We start from the raw sequence: 19,092 nt of genomic DNA on the forward strand, positions 1-19,092 counted from the left end.
GCCGTGTCCGCACAGACAGGAGAGGTCAGCAGAAACCGCTCGGGGCACCCGGGCCCACGCACAGTGGGGGGGCTGCTGGGGCTGCCGGCTGATTCCAGGGCTTCACTAGTATGACTCTCTCTCCTTCCTGCCAAACCAGGGTCTGTCTGGGCTGCTGTTCTGCCTGCGGAGGGAGCGGCTCAAAAGGCTCTTTCAGTCCCAAGTGGTGGCTTCTGAGCCTCCTCCAGAGCCCGGCCCCCACCTGCCTGGCCGGCCTCACCCGGCCCTCCCCTCTCTGGTTCCCCGTCTGCCAGACACTGTCTACTCCCCCGACAAACTCCTCCTGAGCCCCCAGTCCCGCCTCACTTGTGCCTGGAGCCTTTCCTGCTCCCCACCCCGTCACTGAGCTGTGACTCGGGGGGGATGGAGACACTCTCTTCACATTCTTATGTTTATATGACCCAACCCATCTGTGCATGGACGCCTCTAGGGTGGTCTTCACAAAGAGATGCCCAGTGCCCCCTTCTGAACCAGACTCCCCTGGGCGGGGCTCGAGGCTCCGTGTGTGCCCGCAGCCCCAGGCGACCCAGCCCCAGCCCGAGCATCCAGGGGAGGGTGGCCGCCCTGGGAGGACCGCACCTGGAGGGACGGCCTTGCTGCGGAGGGCTCCTGGAAGGGACCGGGTCCCAGCGTGTCCGGTCAGCTGAGCAGGGTGACCCGTCAGTCCGCTGGGCCCTGGAGGGACGAGGTCCTGCTGCGCTGGGGGTCAGGGGGCAGCCACATGTTTGGGAGCGTTGTCGTGGTTAGGCCGGAGGGAGGGGGTGCTCTCTGTCAGTGGGGGGACCTTGATGTTATGGCCGTGGAGTGGACAGCTGTGGGAAGGACAGAGACTTACCAGAGCAGGGGCAGTGGGAGCTGGGTGCGGGGACGCACCGGTTACCCACACGTGGGGTATAGTTCACCCGAGGTCTATGAGAAAGCAGAACCGCACGGCACAAGGGGTCAAGAACTGCTGGCCGAGATGGAGGCGGAATCTGGGACCCTGCAGAGGGGATCCAGGCCCAGGGGCCAGGTCACAGCTTAGCCTCCTCACAGCCGGTTGGGGTCCGGGCCGCCTGCCCCGCGCAGCCCCAACCTTGGTCAGTATCTTGCCCGACTGACCCTCCTCGCTTCCTCTCTCCCTCCAGGCGCCTCGACGCCAACCTCATTTCCCGAGTCCCAGAGAGGAGCTTCGAGGGGCTGTCCCGCCTCCGCCACCTGTGGCTAGATGACAACGCCCTCACCGAGGTCCCCGTCAGGGCCCTCAACAACCTCCCCGCCCTGCAGGCCATGACCCTGGCCCTCAACCGCATCAGCTACGTCCCCGACTATGCCTTCCAGAACCTCAGCAGCCTGGTGGTGCTGTGAGTATATGCTCCACCCCGCTGCCCCCTGGGGCCCGGCCACGCGCCCGCTGCGGGGAGCCCGAGGGCACTGCTCCTCACTCTGCAGGGCTGCCCTCCCGCTCCGTGACCCCTCTGCGCCCCCTCTGTGCCCCTCCGTCCCCGTGCGACTGTCTTCAGACCAAGTGTCGCTGGAACTAGAGGAGGCCCTCGGAGGGCAGAAGCTGTGTGTCTCGCTGGGCGAGCACAGTGGCGGTGCCTGGAGAATGGGCTCGCGGGTCCAGACTGCCTTAAGGGACTCCCACCCTGCCAGGCGACCAGGTGGGGCGGCTGGCGCTTTGGCCCAGGAACAGGGTGCATTCGTGGCTCCCAGGCCCAGAGAAGCAGCCGTCACCGGTAATTAGCCAGCCTGGCCCGGGGGTAATCACCTGGGAGACAGCAGCCCTGGCAGCGGTGGGCACAGGGTGAGCCCTGCCTCCCCGGGGCGGGGGTGGTGGTGGCCGTGGAGGCAAATTAGCTCCCAGCTAATTGCCGTGAGTGACGGGCGGGTTCACAGGGGGGTCGAGGAGGGCTCCGAGGTCATGCGTGACTGCTGCGGGCTCCGCACCAGCTGCTGCGGGAACATGTGTGTTAGGGGCTCTGTCCCAGGGAGGCCGGCACCTGCAGAGGGTTCGGGTGTTTCACCGTAGCTTCGGCGACACCCCGGCAGCAGCCCGAGGGAGTGGGGTCAGGGCCTGGGGGAAGCCAGGGCCTGGGCGCGGTCCTCAGCAGCGCCCGGGTGGGGGTGCAGGCAGACGCACTGGAGTGTGGGTACAGCCGCTGCCCTCCCGGGTGACGGTCCAGTGGGAACAGCAGGAGGAAGACGGGGAAGCATAGCTCCTGCCCTCGGATGCGTCGGAGCCACTGGGTCCGGAGGGGGCGGGCCCTGGCCTGGACGGGTGCAGACAGGTGAGGAGGTTACGCAGGGAGGGGAGTGAGAGACCCAGCAGTACTGGTGACGACACTCGGGTGGGCAGTCCAGGAGAAGAGGCCGTGGACGGAGTTCGGGCCTCGCCACGTCGGAGGTGATTCGTCTGTGAGTGGGGGAGGGAGTGTGAGGGTTTCGGGGGAGGGTGAAAGGCGAATGGGGAGGAGGTGGGGAACCGGGGACCGAGACAGAAAGGGCGGCGGGAGGCTCCGCGTGGAGGTGGCTGAGGGCTGGAGGGGAGGCAGCACTGGAAGGCCAGTTTGAAGGAAGAAGTGACTTGACGTAGAGGTTTTTCGAGGCTGGGATTTTGAGAAGGGGAATCAAGAAGGACTCAGAAGTGTGTTGGGCCCCAGAGGTTAGAAGCTCGGCCGCCGCAGACCAAGGAGGGGGTGCTGCTGGGCCGGAGGAGGGAGTGGGACCGAGGCAGCGAGGGGATCACAGGGGCGGGAGCCTGACCCAGGGGCAGAGACGACCCTTCTCTAGGGCAGGGCCAGGGACCCGCTCTGTCCCCCACCTACTCCCAGCTCACGGGGATGGAGGAAACGGGGTTCGTGGCCGTGACCTTCGGGGGATGAGCTGCAGGAAGGCCAGGGAGCCAGACGGGGCGGCCCCCACGTGATGGGCAGGGGTCTGGCCGGAGGCAGCCCCCTCCCGTGCTCTGCCAGGCCCCAGGCGGCCCTTGGTGGGACGGCAGTGGCTCTTCCGCCTGAGCCTGACCCCAGCACCTGCCCCAGGCGGGGCCCAGCACCCTGGGCTGAGCAAGTGGCTTGCAGGAGGGAGGTGGAGGCGGGGGTGCAGGGGTTTGCAAAACTGAGACTTGGAGCAGAGATGCTGTGGGAGGCAGGGCGTAGGATGGAGACCGGAGCTCAACAGGAGGCAGGAAGAAGTGACAGCGTTTGGTGAGGCTGGGGAGGAACTGGGGGCCAGATCACCCCTTGGGTAGGGAGGACAGTTTCCACCCAGAAGGTGGGGCTGTGATTCCAGTAGATCAGAAGCTCCCTGCAGGAGGGGTCTGTCCCCACTGGGACCTGGTGGAGCATGTGACAAGGATGGGGGACTGGCAGGTCCCTCAAGGCCCAGCCCTGGCCACTCTGCTGGGCGGGTCTGCTCGCAGGACACCTGGAGGCCCACCTGCCTCCTCCAGGAGGCGATTTCCTTTCTGCCTTTAATGCGAGATCCCAGGCACTCTGTGCGACCCCCGCATCCAGCTCCCCGGAAACAATGGGTGCTGTTCAGCTTCAGATCCCAGGCCCTCCTCATCCGGGGGAGTTCTCTTTCGTGTGCCACCCCCGAATGCCCCTTCTGTCTCACTGCCCAGTCCCTCCCTCGGGGACACCAGTGTCTCCGTGCTGAGTCACCAGGGTCCTCCCCTCCCACTCCCTGCCGCCCTCACCCGCGCCTCCCACCGGCTGCCCTGCTCGCCACGGTGTCTCCACTGTCTCTGACTGTGGCTGCAGCTGTTTCAAACCCAGGGACTGGTGTTTTAGGATGTAGTTTCTGCCCTCCACTTGCTCCCTTGGCCCGTGACGTCACTTTTCCTTTCATTTTCAAAGTCTTTGACTCGGTGCTTCAGCCGACGGTTTGCAGCAGAAGGTGGCTGTGCTGTTTCCCTTCTGCTCCTCTCTCGTGAGCTGCGTCTTCCTTCAGGACTGACCTTTGCACCCAGGTGTCTCCCACCCGCTGTTTCCTAGTTGCCATGTGACTCCCTTTTGGGGCCTTCGCGTGGATAGCTGTCTCCTGGCCCCACGGCGTCACTGTTGGCCCGTGGGGTCCCCCCTCCAAACTGCAGTTTGCGGGCCTGTCTGGCAGGTACACTGGGCTCCCCCAGGTGTGCGAGCCCCGGTGGAGCGAGGTGGGGGTGCTTGGAGGAGGCACCCGGCCTCCGCAGACCCCTGGCTCTGCTGGCCCAGCAGGTCCGGGAGCTGTGAAACGCCCGAGTCACGCCCTCCACCCGGACCCTAACTCGGTGCGTGGCTCAGAGCCTTGGGCTTGGAAGCAGTGCAGAGAGAAAGAACGTCCACGGAGCTGCCTCTCTTCAAATTTGGGGGTTTCAGGGAGAATTCTCAGGGTTTTGTTTTCGTGCGTGTGCGAGCCCTTTGCCTCCAGGTTTTGCAGTTTGCTGGCATTAGGTTATGTCTGTCCTTGCCTCGTTGCTACTTGTAGTATCTGGGGCAGCAGTGGGGTTTTTGCTATTTCACTCATTTCATTAGGAACTGGGAGAAGAACATCCTGTCACTCATTTTCAATTAGCTGTTTATCTCGGAATTCTCTCCCAGCCTGTGTGCCCCCTCGGCCAGGCCCCTCTCCAGCCTACACTTCGTCGCTATGGACACTGGTGCTTGGGACACCCTTCCCTCTGCTTGTCCAGATCTCCTTCCCTCCAAGGCCCTGCTCTGGGTCACCGCCTCCAGAAAGCCCTCCCTGATTGCTCTGGCTTCACCAGTCCCCGCTGCCTCACTCGCCTGTCTGCAGCCCTGTAACAGAACACTGGGCCCTTAATTATATGTTGTCTGCCGCGGTTGGCTGTTGGCTGCCATCAGCGTGTCCGGCCACTGAGTCAGGCAGGCTGGGTCCTGGGGAGCAGGACCAGAGAGGAAGCCTCAGACCAGAGCCCCCTCTGAACCAGGCCTCTCTGAGAGGTGGCAGGAACGGTACCGGCTGTGGCCCGGTGGCTCCACTTCGCTTCCCTTTAACCAGAAGTTGGAGAGGGGTGGCCTGTGGTCCACCCGGCCTCAGAGACTCCGACTTCCGATGTCTGTCTCGGTCAATCCTTTTGTGTCTGGGGTCGAGGGCTGGACCACTGGGGTCACCCTGTCCATGTGGCAGCCTCCGCTGTCCTCCTTAAGCTGCCGTCTGCCCCTGCCCGACCCCAGGCTCCGTGCTGTGGGCCCCGGCCTGACGACTCTTTCCTCCCACACAGGCATCTACATAACAACCGAATCCAGCGCCTGGGGACCCACAGCTTTGAGGGGCTGCACAGTCTGGAGACGCTGTGAGTGTGGGGTTGTGGCCGAGCTCCATCCTGCCCATGCGCCCGCTGCCGCAGCCTGGCCCTGGGGGGGGTGCTGGCGTCCGGCTGCCCCCCCACGCCCTCCCCGGCACTGTCTAGCTCATCACCCCAGTGAATGAATGAGAAGTTCCTCCCGCCTTGGGCGGGTGGACCGTGCCCTCCAGGAGCTTGGGGTGGCCCAGGGAGCAGGCCCCGGCGGCAGGCGCCAGCCAGCCACCGAGGTCAGGAAGGGCTCACGGAGGAGGCCGAGTGTGGGGGCTTTGGGTGCGCGTGTCCCAGAGGCTGGGTCGTTCGGGTTTGTGATTGAGGGGGGCATTCAGGACAGGACTACGGTCCCCTCCTCCGCCTGTGCCCCGGGAAGTCCAGGAACATGTGGGAGAACGTCAGAGCTGGCCCAGCTGTTCCTGCTGCTGACCTCATGCCCGGGGGTGGGCGCAGGGCTGCCCAGCCTGCTGGCAGGAAACACAGCCTGTCTCCTGCCCTGGGCCAGACGGGGGGAGTGCTGCCCCGGCAGCTGCCCAGGGTGGCGGGCAGTCACGGTCAGGGCTCTGACGCCCAGGGACCGCACTGCCTGTCGGAGACCGAGTGGGCCCAGGGTGGTGTGTTCACTCGCCAGACGGACGTCAGTCCTCCCTCGGTGCCTGGTCGTCCTCCGCCACTTGCGTGGAGTGTGAGTGTGTGGCTCTGCCCTGCCGGGTGTGTGGGGACTCAGAGCTCTGGGCGGACTCAGGCTGCCTGCCCGCCCGCCTGCCTGCCGGGTGTGGGCTTGCTCTGCTGGGAAGCCGTGGGGGCCCACATGCTGGGTGAGGGTCAGCTCCTCTGAAAAGCCGACCGGCAGCGATTTCCTCACTGCAGGGCACGCTGCCCGCTTCTTTCTCAATTAGCCACTGGCACACTGCGCCGGGTGCGGCCGGTGCTGGCTGCACTACAGAGCGGCCTGCCGCCCAGCGCCCACCGAGCTTTTGATGTGCAGGGCGCAGGGCCGCCAGAAAGCCTGCACTCACTGCACAGGCAGGGAAGCCAAGGTGAGGGATGGAGAAGTGCCCCACCCCCACTCCACACAGTGAGGCGGCAGGGGCTGGGGCTGGGGCAGAGCGCCGGGAACCGGGGCCTGGAGGGGTCCTTCCAGCTGTGACCTCGGCCACGTCCTGCGCTCTCCGCGTCCAGTTGCTAGTCCGAGAGTCAGTAGGAAAAGCGCTGGTCCCCACAGTTGGCTGCCGCGTGGCTTCTGGGGATCTCGCCCTGCACCCCTCCTCCCTCCCAGCCCCTCCTTGGCAGGCTGGCTGGGCAACACCCCTTCCTTCCTTCCCACCCTGCAGGGATCAGCTCCGCTTCCAACTTCTGATCCCCAATTAAAAAGGGGAAAGTGTGTTCTTTATCCTCTGTCCGAGGAGCAGCACTTGCCGAGCCTGGGGGCAGCCAGATGTGGGAGGGGTGCGGCAGCAGAATGAAAGCCGGAGTCAAAGCTTTTAATTGTTGGATAATTGTCGAGCTTTGCAGCCTCAGTGATGACTGTGGAGCTTTTCATGTGCGCTCCTGGCTGGCCGGGTGTTTCTCCCTCGGGCCGAAAATCTCTGCCTCTCAGACCCCTCTCATCTCTGCAGCAGAGGGAGGATCCAACCCCCTCCTGCTCTGCCCCAGCTGTGGTTTGGCTCCGGCACCCAGCCCTTCCACCTGTGCAGGAGGGGCCAGGTGTGGGCAAGCACACGTGTGGTCATGCACGCACACAGTTCACGTGCCATGTAGCTAAGCCCGCTGCGTTTTTCACCCAGCACCAACGTGCTCCCTCACCCCCCGCATGCACAGCATCACTACCTACTGCAGAAGCACCCGGGGCGGTGTGGCCAGTGACCCGCGCTGCTCTGGGGCCAGGCGCCCCGGGTTCTACTGCCACCTCTGTCCCTGCCGGCTGGCTGGAGCCAGTGCCTGCAGCCTTGGGCCTCTTTTCCCTCAGCTGCCCAGCAGCAGGGCGACCTCGGAGGGAGAGGAGTTGGCCGTTGAGCATGCACCCTGCTCTCTTTTGCTCCAAAAGACCCAGCAAATCCAAGAGGGGCAGGCAAGGCCCAGGGGCTGGACACCGCTGTGCCCCACCATGCAGGCACCCAGCCCCAGGCTCCAGCCCCACTGCACTCTGGGGAGGCTTGGCTCGCAGGGTGAGACTGTCCCCAGCTGCTTGCAGGAGGAGAGTCCTGTCCTGTGGGCGCCCCTCACTCCCACGCCCCCACAAGGGCACCCGTCCCTGCCGAGAAATTCAGAGTCAGAGGCAGGTCGGCCCGTGAGGTTTTATCTCCTCACTTTGCAGCTCAGACCCGATCCGGAGATGCGGGGCCAGCTGCCCGTGTCTGGAGTTCACAGGTGCCGGTGAAGCCCCGGACCTGGCTCCGTCAGGGCTGGCTCCCGAGGGTCTGGCCAGTCACAGGCCTTCCAGGCGTCTGGGCTGAGAGTTCTTGGGCAGCAGTGGTGCTGGAGAGGTTCTGCCTCAGCGTCCCACGTGTGGTCCATGGGACACGCAGCACAGAGACCAGGGCGCTGTTCCGTGCCACCGGCAAATGCCAATAAAAACTGTGCCCCCCAAAAAGAGCCGAGCAAATGCACTGCCACCCCAGGGGCCTGCCCCACACCTCAGATATGGGCGTCTGATATCAGCCAGGACTCGGAGGGGACCCTCCCTGGGGCTTGGGTCTCGGGCTCTGGGCCTCGTTACCATCTCATGAAGCAAATCCGATGAATCAGGGCCCCTGGGCTGCTGGACTTTCTCCTGGGAGGGGGCCTGGGGCCATGGCAGGGTGGACACCCTCTGGCCCAGCTCCCTCTCATCAGCACCGGCCAGCAACCGTGTGATACAAGGCCCAGGAGGGGCGGAGTGGGCACATCCGGGGCTCTGCCTCGTGGTCCAAAATGAAGCGGAGCTCCATGCGTGTCAGGCGGTGGGAGGGGAAGTGAAAGTGCCTTTTTCCCAAAGGCTGCGGCGTCTCCTTTCTTGCTTGTTCCCCTCCCATCCACCTGTCCAGGCAGGAATCATGTCCCCTGGTGTCACAGGTGAGGAGGCCGGCAGACGAGGCGTGGCTCACCGAGGTCACCCGGCAAACCAGGGGCCGGGATTGGAGCTGGGTCACTGCCTCCCGCCCAGCGCCCACGGCCAGACCACACAGGCTCTGGATGGGTCGAGGGGACCCTTCCTTGCCAGTCTCTCATTACCCCACGTTTGCCGGTTTATTAGCTACAGATCTGTGGGGCTTTGTGGCTTACAGAGGAACTTATTGTTCCATATAAAATGTCATTCTTTCTGGCTTTCCCGTGGAAGCACTCATAGAACCTGGCTGGCGGAAAATTGAGCTGTGCAATGCATTTGTCTGCAGTCCATGACCACAGTGAGTTATTAAGTCCTTCCCAGCACAGGGTTTGCTGTCCCACGGCCCTGGCGCTGTGGGCAGCCAAGGTTGCCCTTCTTGTCCCTGCTGCCCCTTCCTCCCCTGCTGGCAATGGGGCTGGGGCTGAAGCTTCCGCTCCAAACCTGCCCTGCTCCCCGGGGCGCCCCCGCCAGCTGGCCTGGAATGGCGGGGAGCGTAGTCTCTGGAGGTGGTGGGTGCCCGTGGAAACTGCTGGCCAAGGTCCCCCCGGAGGTCTGCCCCTCAGCGTTGGAGGGAAGGAGCCGGCAGAATCAGTGACCCCACTCGCTGCTGAGCCTCTGGGCCGTGCATGACCGCCGTCTGGAGGTGCTCGTGTCCACCGGGACAGGCCCTCCACGAGCTCCGTGGTGCAGAACCATGGGTCCCGACATTGTACCTGCGAGGCGAGGTTGCTGGGACAGACCCTGGCAGCACAGCGCTGGGACGGGGCCACCCCAAAGCCTCCAGGTCACCATGGCACCTGAGGGAGGCAGGTGCTGCCCACACCTGGGTCCTGTGGCTTTTCTGGAGAGGGTGCTGGGGGGGAGGAAGCTCCAACAGACCCTGATTCAAAGGCCTTGGCAGCAGCCTGAGTCGGAACACGGCAGCTGTCTTGGGAGGACAGCGTGCCGGTGACTGGCCGACATGATGGCCCGGGGAGCGAGGAGAAGAGGGAGGGTTTCTTGGTGCACAGAGTAGTCCACCGCGGTGGCCTGGGCACCCAGCACGGGCAGCGGGTGCCCCACTGCTGAGGCGGTCCCCGCACAAACTCAGACACGGCTCCGGCCGCAGGCAGACTTCTCACTCCCTTCCGAGTCCCGGCTGCTCGGGTCCCAGGTGCTTCAGGGGCCAGCAGCTTCCAGGAGAAGCCACCACGCCAGCCGCGGGTGCTCCCCGATTCCCGGCCAGGAGGAGCAGATCGGCGGAGGGAGGCCGAAAGGAAGCAGCCTCTGTGTCTCTAGGGGAAGTCCACGGCAATTTCAGTGATTGCCGCGTTTATTCATTGGTGGCCTTTGCCAGAGGCGGCTAGAAGGTAAAAACGATGCTGTCAGTCAGAGCGTCTCTGTCGGTTCCTGGCTCACGGGCCTCCGCCCCCAGCAGGCAGAGTCGGATTCAAACCGAAGGCTCCGTGTGTACAGGAGGGCGCAGGACGCGTGGTCACGGCACCATCCTTTCCGACGAGAGCACTGCCCCGAGTGCTCTCGTCTGTGACCTGGGAATGAGCCCAAACTGACCCGAGAATCGGCATGAGGCTCGCACCATAAATCACACTGACCATCTGTCAAGGCCGTGACAGCGGCCAGCTCCTGTGTCTGCTGGTGCAGTGACCAGGGACCAGCGAGTCTGGGCCGGTGACTGACGTCCAGTAAAAGGAAGAGGGAAAGGGGGCGGCCCCCTGGCGGTCTCCGCCCTGGGCACACAGGGGGCATTGGGGTCCCAGGGAGAGGAAGTGCACATGCAGAGCTGGGGGCTGTCCCGAGGCCCCGGTTTCTCCCCCGCCCTCCTCCTCACTGTCCCTGAAACTTCCTTCTCAGAGGGGGCGCCTGCCAGCGTGCGTCTCCGTTGTGTGTGGAGAGCATGTCAGTCGGGCCTGACCGAGCCCAGGCTCCAAGACCCGCGAACCCCCCTCTCTCCGCGCCTGTGCTTCCCTACTGGTCGGACGCGGGGGAGGGCCAGCGTGACGGCAAAACCCGCAGCTCTGTGCTCTGAACCCACAGCGAGGCTCACAGACAGCCCGGGAGGCTGCCGTCTCCGAGTCTCTGCGTCTCTGCAGGGCCAGGGGGCAAAGACGCCGGGAGTGCAGGTCCTCGGCAGCGTAGGGCTTTGCCTTCGCAGCGGCGTTCGATGGCCTGGATCTGCCACCCGTCTGGGTTGGGTTTGGCTAGAGATGACTGAGCAGACGGAGCGGAGGGTCGGCCGAGGCAGCTGAGCTTCCAGACGGAACTGGGGCTGCAGGGGGCCCTTCGCCGTCTGCTCCCAGCTCCCCAGAGCAGCCGACAGAACAGTTCACGCTTCCTGGGCTCTGGCTCAGTCCGGGCTGTTAAAAAGCCATGAACGGATTTTCTGACTGAGGTTGAGGGTGTCAGAAACCAGCCTTCCACAGAAGGGCCAGACCAAAGGAGCTGGTGGGGGTGTTGCAGGGCGGGCTCTACGTGACCTCAAGGGGCAACACAGGGGCCCGAGCAGCCCCATCCTCAGGCCTCGGCCCTTGAGCTGGAGAAGCCACCCCCGACAACCAGCACCCACATGTCTGGCCCTGTGCCCAGGCCTCGGGAGCCCCGAGAGGGGACCCACGTGCTTCCTGACAGTGGCAGCTCCCGGTTGGTTGGGGCGTAGCATGCACAGAGGTCCCCCGGCCCCACCCCAACTCACACCACCCGGGCTGCAAACCCAGCTCTTTCATTCTCAGCCAAGGGTCAAGTGCAGGCCTCTCTCTGGCTCGGCTCCTCGTGGGCAAAACGGAGGCAATACCAGCACCTGCCTCACAGGGCTGGCGAGGAACGGCATGAGTTAATATATGCAGATTGCCTAGAACCACAAGAGTTACCCAGCAATTACGGTCATTATCAGCACTGTTATTATCACCACCTTCGTTATTACCGCCTGGGGCCAAGCTGCTCCGGAGAGAAAACCAGCCGGTGCGGGGGGCGAGGGAGCCATTCCGGCTGCAGGGAAGCGGCCGCGAGAGGGAAGGTTGGCTGGAGCCCGGCTTCAGAGGGGGCGTAGGGTTTCTGCAGCCGAGGACGCCGGGAAAGGCTCTGCAGAAGCAGCCGCACACAGACGTGAAGAGGCACAGCGGACGGACAGGCGGACCGGTGGACAGGCCACTTCATTACTGGATCCCGTTCCCCACGTCAGGAGGAGCCGTCTCCAACTTTTGGTTGGAGAGCAGCCAAGTTGCTGGTGCCGTTTGAAAGGTCTTCCCAGCCGACACGTAGCAGCTGAGAGGGTGGGCTCCGGGTCCCCAGGGCCCGGGCGCAGCTCCGGCTGAGCGGCCGGAGCAGGCAGGCCACCCCTGGGCAGTGGCTGCAGCCCCACAGGGTCATCTCTGGACCCTGGGATGGTCTGAGGAGGGCGTTTCTTCCTGGCAGGTGGCCACCCCCACATGGTGGTCAGGGACTTGGCTTCTAGGGCCCTGGCCGCCCTCACGGGCTGGTGGAGGGGCAGCGAGACGGGAGGAGACGGGCTGCTGTCACCCCGCCCACCTTCCGTGGGGGGTCGGGTCAGCGCTCTCGGCCGCCTCCCGGCTTGGCTGCCGTTCTGTAGGCCGAGCCGTCCGGCAGGACTCTCTGGATGGTGCAGACATTCTCGTCTACGCTGCTGACCTCAGCCACGGAGAGCTGGCAGGCCCGCTGATGGTGCTGACCTAGCGTCAGTGGAAACCGAAAGAACCATGCAGCTGGCGGCCGCCGAGCAAGAGGAAGGGGGCTGGGTTCAGGTCACGGCTGTGCAGGATCAGGCGACATGTGACCCCGCTGTGCCTTGCTTTGTGGCCTGTGCAATGGGTGTGCGAGCAGGACCTACCCGACGACGTGAGGCTGGCTGGTTGCCAGCGCCGCGAAGGTCGGCAAGGGGTGTGCACGGCAGTCCAGGGACACCTCCACACGCTGCCGTGGCTCAACCGAATGGTCACATGTCCTTCGCCAGCTGCATGGCGCAAACTTCAGCTGAAGCTGCTCGCTCTGCCGGCTCCACCCCCTTCCCTTCTCCACCGATGGAAATGTCACCCCGTGACCTCCAGTTTGCAAAGGCCCTGGTCCCTGGTGAGTTCTCTGGGACCCGTCCCATCCTGTGGAGGCTCAGTCCGGTCATCTCAGGCCTCGGTCCGCACAGGAGTACTCCTCGTCCATCCCTCTGCCCTCGGAGTTACCCCTCGGGGCCGGGGGAGCAGAGGTCACGTCTGATTGGCCCCAGACCGAGCCTGTGCCCCACCAGCCACACCCACACCTAAGTGGGCAAGTCCGGCGGCCCCACCGGCCTGCTGTTGGCAGGGTGCTTTCCGACATCGGCCGTTTTTATTTTCCCACGTTTCCCGGCAAAAATAGCCTCACACTCACATGCCTTTTCCCATGTCGGCCAGGCCGTGCCTGGCAGTGTTCCTGGCCAGAGACTGCCGAGGGGGGCCTGGCTGCCAGGATGTGGGTCCACCGGTCTGCCAAAGGGCTCCGGCAGCAAACTTCAGGGGGCTCGTGCCAGGGTCCCCAAGGCCCTGAGCAAGCCTCACGGTGCCCCCGCGGGACTGTCCTGCCTTTTTCACATCAGCCTCCAAATCTTAAGGAGGATCCCAGGAATACCCTAGATTCCTTAAGGGTCCCTTAATGTTCCCCACTAATCATTGAATCTAGACCTTTTCACGTACTCCTTTGTTCTCTTTGCAAGTATCTGTGGAGCTCAGTTCTGCACCCGCGCTGCTGTGGGGTGTGAAGTCTGAGGTGAAGTCCCTAATTTCAGGGAACTTCCGTTCTCCCTGGGTGGGAAGAAAAGAGACAAATATGTGCCAGATGCAAGTACGCTCCGCGGGGAGAGAGTAGGTGGGGTGTCACATCATCTACGGCCTCACACTCAGGGGCGTACAACAGTCTATAATCACTGGTGGCTCCGCGGCCTGGCTGGGCGTACGTGACTGCGTCCTGTCGGAGCCTCCTCAGGCCCCTCAGCGGTCAGCAGGGGCTCGGCTGGGGCTCGGGGGTCCTGCGGGGCCCGCTTATGTCTGGGCCTTGGTGTCCGGCAGGCCGGGCCTCTCTCTCCGGGCCACCCCGCTCCCTTCCCCAGTGGCGGGAGTGCACCCAGGGGAGGCCGAGGCTGCGGGGCCGCTTGTGACTGAGGACTGGCTCATGCCAAGTCATTCCCGCCGCATTCTGCCGGTCACTGCCCAGCGCCGGTCACGAGGCCAGCGCTGTCTCAGAAGTGGGGAGGTCGATCGTAATAGAGGCATCAAAGGGCTGCAGGCGGCTTCTCCCCAGGTGTGTTGAGCTATGATTGGCAGACGGTGGGAGTTGGAAGTGTTCGGCGTGTCGACTGGTCTGGCGGTGGCTGCTCTGAATCTGCCTGCCTCACGGGGGTGGGCACAGGGCGACTGGCTGCGGCTTCACACAGGGCCGTCGTAGGAGAGTGAGCCCGGTGAGAGCCGGTGGTGCTCCGGGCACAGGGTGTGGGACCAGAGCTCCAGGCCTGACCAGCGAAAGTGTTAGTGCCTAAAAGAATAATGCAGCATGGAGGCTTCTGAGTGCAGATGCTTGGGTGTCCCCTATGGGACGTCCGGCTGTCCTCCGGACATGTGGGCTGAGCCAAGGTCAGGGGCCTTCAGTTGGACACAGTGACAGGTGACTTCGGGACTAAGAAGACTCTGTGATCGCACTGGGGCTCACGCCCCGGCTCTCCCGGCCTGTCGTCTGGGGGGCTTCCACGGCCGGCCGGTGGCAGATTAAATGCCAGGAATGTGGCCCCCGCCCCTGCTGCAGCCCCATCTGGGGCGCTGTCCTCTGAGCGCCTTCACACCTGGGTGCAGACCCTTCTGCCGGACCCGTCCCTGGACATGGAGGAACTGGGCATCAATCGGTTTGAAAACACGCGGCCAGCCGACGTCTGCAAGGCGGTGCCCCTTTAAATGGCCACCTGTCATTGGCTGGAAGGCCGACTCGCCACCCTACCAACCTGGGGCAATGCCAGTCTCAAAGCCACCGCCATGTTTGTGATCACACATGTGACATACGTGCTCACCGTGGAAACTGAGAAATGGGGAAAGGTGAGCTGCCGGCTGCCGCCCTATGCCAAGGGGCGCTGTTCGTTCTTACGGAAGGTGAGGGCAGAGGCCACAGGCAGCCCAGGGAGTCGCCTGAGAACCTTCTAGAATCCAAAGAGCTGGTGACAGTTGTTAAAGGTTTCCCTCCCCATCTGTCCCACAGCCCCACTGATGTCCCCAAAGGCTTAATTAAAGGGCTTCCTTGGCCAGCGGGGACGGTTCTGAGCCAGTTGGCCCGGCCTCCCTGTCCCCTGGTCGGGAGGCTGCTCGCTGCGGGGTCTCAGCAGACGCGCACGTCTTCACACGTGTCTCCCCGCACAGCCGGCGGGGCCCCCGGCCGGGAAGCCCCCGCTCCGGCCGCTCCTGACGAGGGCTCCCCTTCCTTCCAGGGACCTGAACCACAACGAGCTGCACCAGTTCCCCGTCGCCGTCCGCACGCTGGGCAGGCTGCAGGAGCTGTGAGTGCCTCTGCTGGCCCTGCGCGGGGGGGCCGGGACGGACGGGGGCGGGGGGCAGATGGACCGGGGCACAGACAGGCCACAGACCGGGGCGTGAGCAGCCAGAGAGAAGCCGAGGGCGACCAGCAGAGCCCCAGACCTCAGGCGGCGTCTCCACTCAGGCGGCAGGGGCACCTTCACGCCACCTGGTCCTAGATGCGGGCCAGACCGCCCGGAGGGCGGGTCGGAGGGCACTGCTGGAAGTCCCCTGCCTCTCGCAGGCTGGGAGGCCTGACTTCCTCCGGCTGGGCAGGCAACGAGGATGAGGTTCCGTCCGATGAGAGAGGAGGGAGAGGCCAACACGCTCAGGAAGCAGTGGCCGGTGGGTCTGTGCATGGACGTGTCTGTCCATCTGCTTCTTTCTCTGTGACTCGGAGGGAAAGCCGCTCGGGGACAGGGCCTCTGTCCCCTGCATGTGCAAACCCTCGGCAAGCAGCTCAGCGCTGTCACAGCTGGCCCAGGTGGTGGCATCGTCTGGAGGCCCAGGGTCAGGGACAGCTTGGGGCTGAGGGAGACCGAGAGCGAGGTGACGTGACCCGAAAGCCCAGAGAAGCCGGAATCACCACGGAGACCAGGGTGGCTGCTCTGTGAGGGTTCTGTGCTGCATGGCCCAGCATTTACTCATTTTATTTCATTCTTTCGAGCTTTTATTTTGAAAGGTCTTTCCCAGCTAACCAAACGTAAACTCCTGCCCCAGAACCCAGGGCCCCAGGGCCCCAGGCGTTCACCCCGGTCTTCACGTCCCTGGGTCCCTGTGTCCAGTCCATCAACCTCCCACCTTCTGCCCAGTCCTCCTGCCCTGCCCCCTTCTCTGGGCTTTCGTTTCGTGCCTTGAGGTCAAGCCGGCACCCACCTGGGGCTCACCGCTCCCCCGGATCCCCTGGACATTCCGTTCCTTCCACCTCGGTCTCCTCCTCCCACACGCCCTCCGCTTCCCCCTTGGGGACCCTCCACAGGGCTCCTGCCTGAGTGACAGTGGTGGTGACGGACAGGACCCCCCCCCCCCAGCTGAACTGCTCTAGGGCTTCCTTAGGCCCCGCCTCCCCGACCTGCACAGGGAGGCGGGGGTGGGGGTGATGCCGGATGAACAAAAGTCACAGACAGGGTTGAACCTGGGTCTCCCGGCAGGTGTCCCTTTGGTCTCCGGCCTTTCTGGGGGGCGGTCCGCCAGCTGCCTGGAGCCCGTGTGTCCCCGTGAGGTCTCACGCGTCCCCGGCCCCCACTAACCGTGCTGCCTTCCAGGGGCTTCCACAACAACAACATCAGGGCCGTGCCAGAGAGGGCCTTCGTGGGGAACCCCCTGCTGCAGGCCATGTGAGTCCCGACCCCTCCAGCAGCGTCTGCGGGCCGGGCCGGGGGGCCGGGCGAGGGGTGCTCTTCATGGGCTCCGTGGGGGAAGACAGCAGAGAGCTGCCCTGGTCCTGGCAGAAGGTGCCCAGTCGCTGAGCTCAGCGTCTGGGGCTCTTTCAGACACTTCTACGACAACCCGATCCAGTCCGTGGGGAGGTCGGCGTTCCAGGACCTGCCGAAGCTGCACACGCTGTGCGTTGCCCCAGCGGGACCCCTGCCCCCCGCCCCTCCCTCCAGGCTCAGACCTCAGAGGCACAAGCTCCAGGCGGAAGGCCTTCCCTTGCTCCGGCCCTTCCCAGATGTGGTGGCCGAACAGCCTCCTGGCCCCTGTAGCTTCTTCCCAGCCCCCAAGTGGGTGGGCAGGGCCTTGGACCCGGCCTCTGCAGGTGGTCACATCTGGGAGCAGCTTCGGGAAAACTCCTGGGCCAGGTCGCCTGTGGTTCTCCAGCACCCGGCCGCACTGCGTTGCTTCCTCCCTCCACTTCTGCATTCCCAGCCCAAGTCCCACCCCTTCGGGGAAGCCCCGCCCATGGTGGCCCCCAGCATCGGCACATGCTTCCCTTGGGTGTCCTGTGTCACCCTCCTCCCCACCCTGAGTGCGGGCTGTGAAGACATCACAGGCAGCAGCCTGAGACACTGCCCCCCCCACCCCCGCCCGCCCCCCCCTCCCTGTGCAGGTCCCTGGCCTTCCCTGTCTCCTCAAGATGTGGGGTGACAGGGGGGGCTTCTGGTCTGAAGCAGCTTAAGAAAGGGGTGCCGAGGCAACCGTAGAAAACAAGAGTTTCGGGGACCCCTGTCTCAGGCTCTGAGCAAACCTGGCAGCCCGAGCTTCCTCCAAAGCACCCGGGCGCCGTCGCCATCCAAACAGAGGTGACACCTGAACCTCTCGGGCGCCGGTTCCATCTGGGCTTCATGGCTGCTCCGCCCCCGCTGAGCACAGCCCAGCCTGCACCTGGGCCCGGAGCTGTTGGGCTTCGGGGGAGGACGACACTCCCCCCACGGGGTGTGGAGGTCTCTGTGGGGAGAGCCCCCGGGGCGAGCGCTGGTGTGGACACGCTCAGACCCCGCCCTCAGGCTGTGGCTGTCTGCAGGTCCCTGAACGGAGCCACCGACATCCAGGAGTTCCCAGACCTCAAAGGCACCACCAGCCTGGAGGCCCTGTGAGTGGCTCTCTGGCCGCCCGCCCCCACCCTGGACTCCACCCACCTGGGTGTCTCAGGCCTTGCTTGCCCCTGTCTGGGGGGCCTCCTGCTGGGGGTCCCCCTCCAGAGGTCGCCCGGCTGGACCCCCAGGCCACACCAGACTCTGGATGGGGCACCACTGCGGGCAGGGTGGGTGGCAGGTGGTTTGGGGTGAGTGACTTCAGGGTCCCTGCCCCAGCCGTGGACGCCTGAGGCCCTGCAGCAGGGAGCGAGGGGCCACCCCCTCGGACTTCTGAAGCCAGTGTCAGCCTGCACGTTCTCGCTCACCCCTGGGGGCAGGGGGGCAGGGGTCGGGGTTTAGTGGGCCCTGAGACCGTTTGAGAGAACGAATGGGACAAGTTAGGGGTCCCCTGTCCGGCCCATGTCACCCAGCCCACCCAAGGCATGGTGGGAGGGGACTCCCCCGGTGGCTCTGCGGTCCCCCGAGACTCACTGGCATCCGGAAAACACTCTCCAAGCGTGACTTGGCCTTGGGTCTTTCCTGGGACACCTGTCCCTGCCCCACGCTGCTCTCCAACCTGCCCCCTCCCCGGGCAGCCCCTGCCCTCCCCCTTCTTCCCATCTTCTCTCTCCTGAGGCACGGGGGCGGGCGGCACGGGCGCCAGGTTCCCAGGGCCCCACCACCTGCTCCTCTCCCTGTCCCTGGCTCCATCCCCCTGCAGGACCCTGACCCGCGCTGGCATCCGGCTGCTCCCACCCGGGATGTGCCAGCAGCTGCCCAGGCTCCGCATCCTGTGAGTGCCCCCTACAGCCCCACCTCATGCCCGTGGTCCCCCTGGGCTGCAAAGGTCCCTCCTGGTCAGGGAAGGGTCCTGGTGTGACGTGTGTCAGCAGCCATGTCCCCAAAGGGTCCTCCCTGCCTCAGCTTCCTGACAGGGCTGGTCCCCTGGCCCCATGTCACACTGGCCCCCCACCTCCCCCTCCCCAGGGAACTGTCTCATAACCGCATCGAGGAGCTGCCCAGCCTGCACAGGTGCCGGAAGCTGGAGGAGATGTGAGTGGGGGCATGAGAGGGCAGGAGCAGATTCCAGGCGGTCTGCAGGGAGGGCTCCGCACGCTGACCTTCCCCGAGGTGGGGGTGGGGGCTGGGCAGAGGCCTGGGCAGCAGCTGACCGGCCAGGAGCCGGTGCTCAAGGAGGATCCAGGAGGCTCCCTGAGGGTCGAGAGGGACTGGACCCGGGAAGGGCCTGCCTTCAGAGCCCACTGTCACTTCCCCAGCCACGTGTGTGCTCTCGTGTGTGTGCCATTGTGCAAGGCACACACTCGGCGGGGGCCTGGGTTCCAACTTGACAGGGAACAGAGTGCCTCTGGGGACCCGGGTGGGGTGTCAGGACCGGTCGAGGTGCCCCAGCGGGCGCCAAGGCCCGAGCCTCTCAGTCCGCTGAGTTCTGTCAGGGCCGGTCACTGGCAGAGCAAGGGCTGGGCAGGACAGGGCTCTGGTGCTGGACCCAGGCCTGGAGGACCTGCGGGGCGAGGTTGCTGGGCGGGGAGCCAGGCCCGATGGGAGCCCTGGAAACGGACTCTCCTTTGGGCCACAGGGACAGCTCTGTGGCTTTGTCCCCTGACCCACTTA

General features: G+C 64.9%; 1 protein-coding gene across 1 annotated transcript in view; it reads left to right on the forward strand.

The window, feature by feature from the left end:
- Positions 1 to 19,092, forward strand: part of LGR6 (leucine rich repeat containing G protein-coupled receptor 6) — a 72,983-nt gene that overhangs the window by 42,320 nt on the left and 11,571 nt on the right. Inside the window, exons 5-12 of the mRNA XM_037161028.2 lie at positions 1,167 to 1,382; positions 5,249 to 5,320; positions 14,860 to 14,928; positions 16,210 to 16,281; positions 16,438 to 16,509; positions 17,409 to 17,477; positions 18,182 to 18,253; positions 18,448 to 18,513. Of these exons, the coding sequence (XP_037016923.2) occupies positions 1,167 to 1,382; positions 5,249 to 5,320; positions 14,860 to 14,928; positions 16,210 to 16,281; positions 16,438 to 16,509; positions 17,409 to 17,477; positions 18,182 to 18,253; positions 18,448 to 18,513 (708 nt within the window). The remainder of the gene's footprint in view (positions 1 to 1,166; positions 1,383 to 5,248; positions 5,321 to 14,859; positions 14,929 to 16,209; positions 16,282 to 16,437; positions 16,510 to 17,408; positions 17,478 to 18,181; positions 18,254 to 18,447; positions 18,514 to 19,092) is intronic.

The sequence above is a fragment of the Artibeus jamaicensis genome, unplaced genomic scaffold (genome assembly GCF_021234435.1).
Source record: "Artibeus jamaicensis isolate MK-2021 breed Jamaican fruit bat unplaced genomic scaffold, CSHL_Jam_final scaffold_754, whole genome shotgun sequence".
Taxonomy (NCBI): domain Eukaryota; kingdom Metazoa; phylum Chordata; class Mammalia; order Chiroptera; family Phyllostomidae; genus Artibeus; species Artibeus jamaicensis.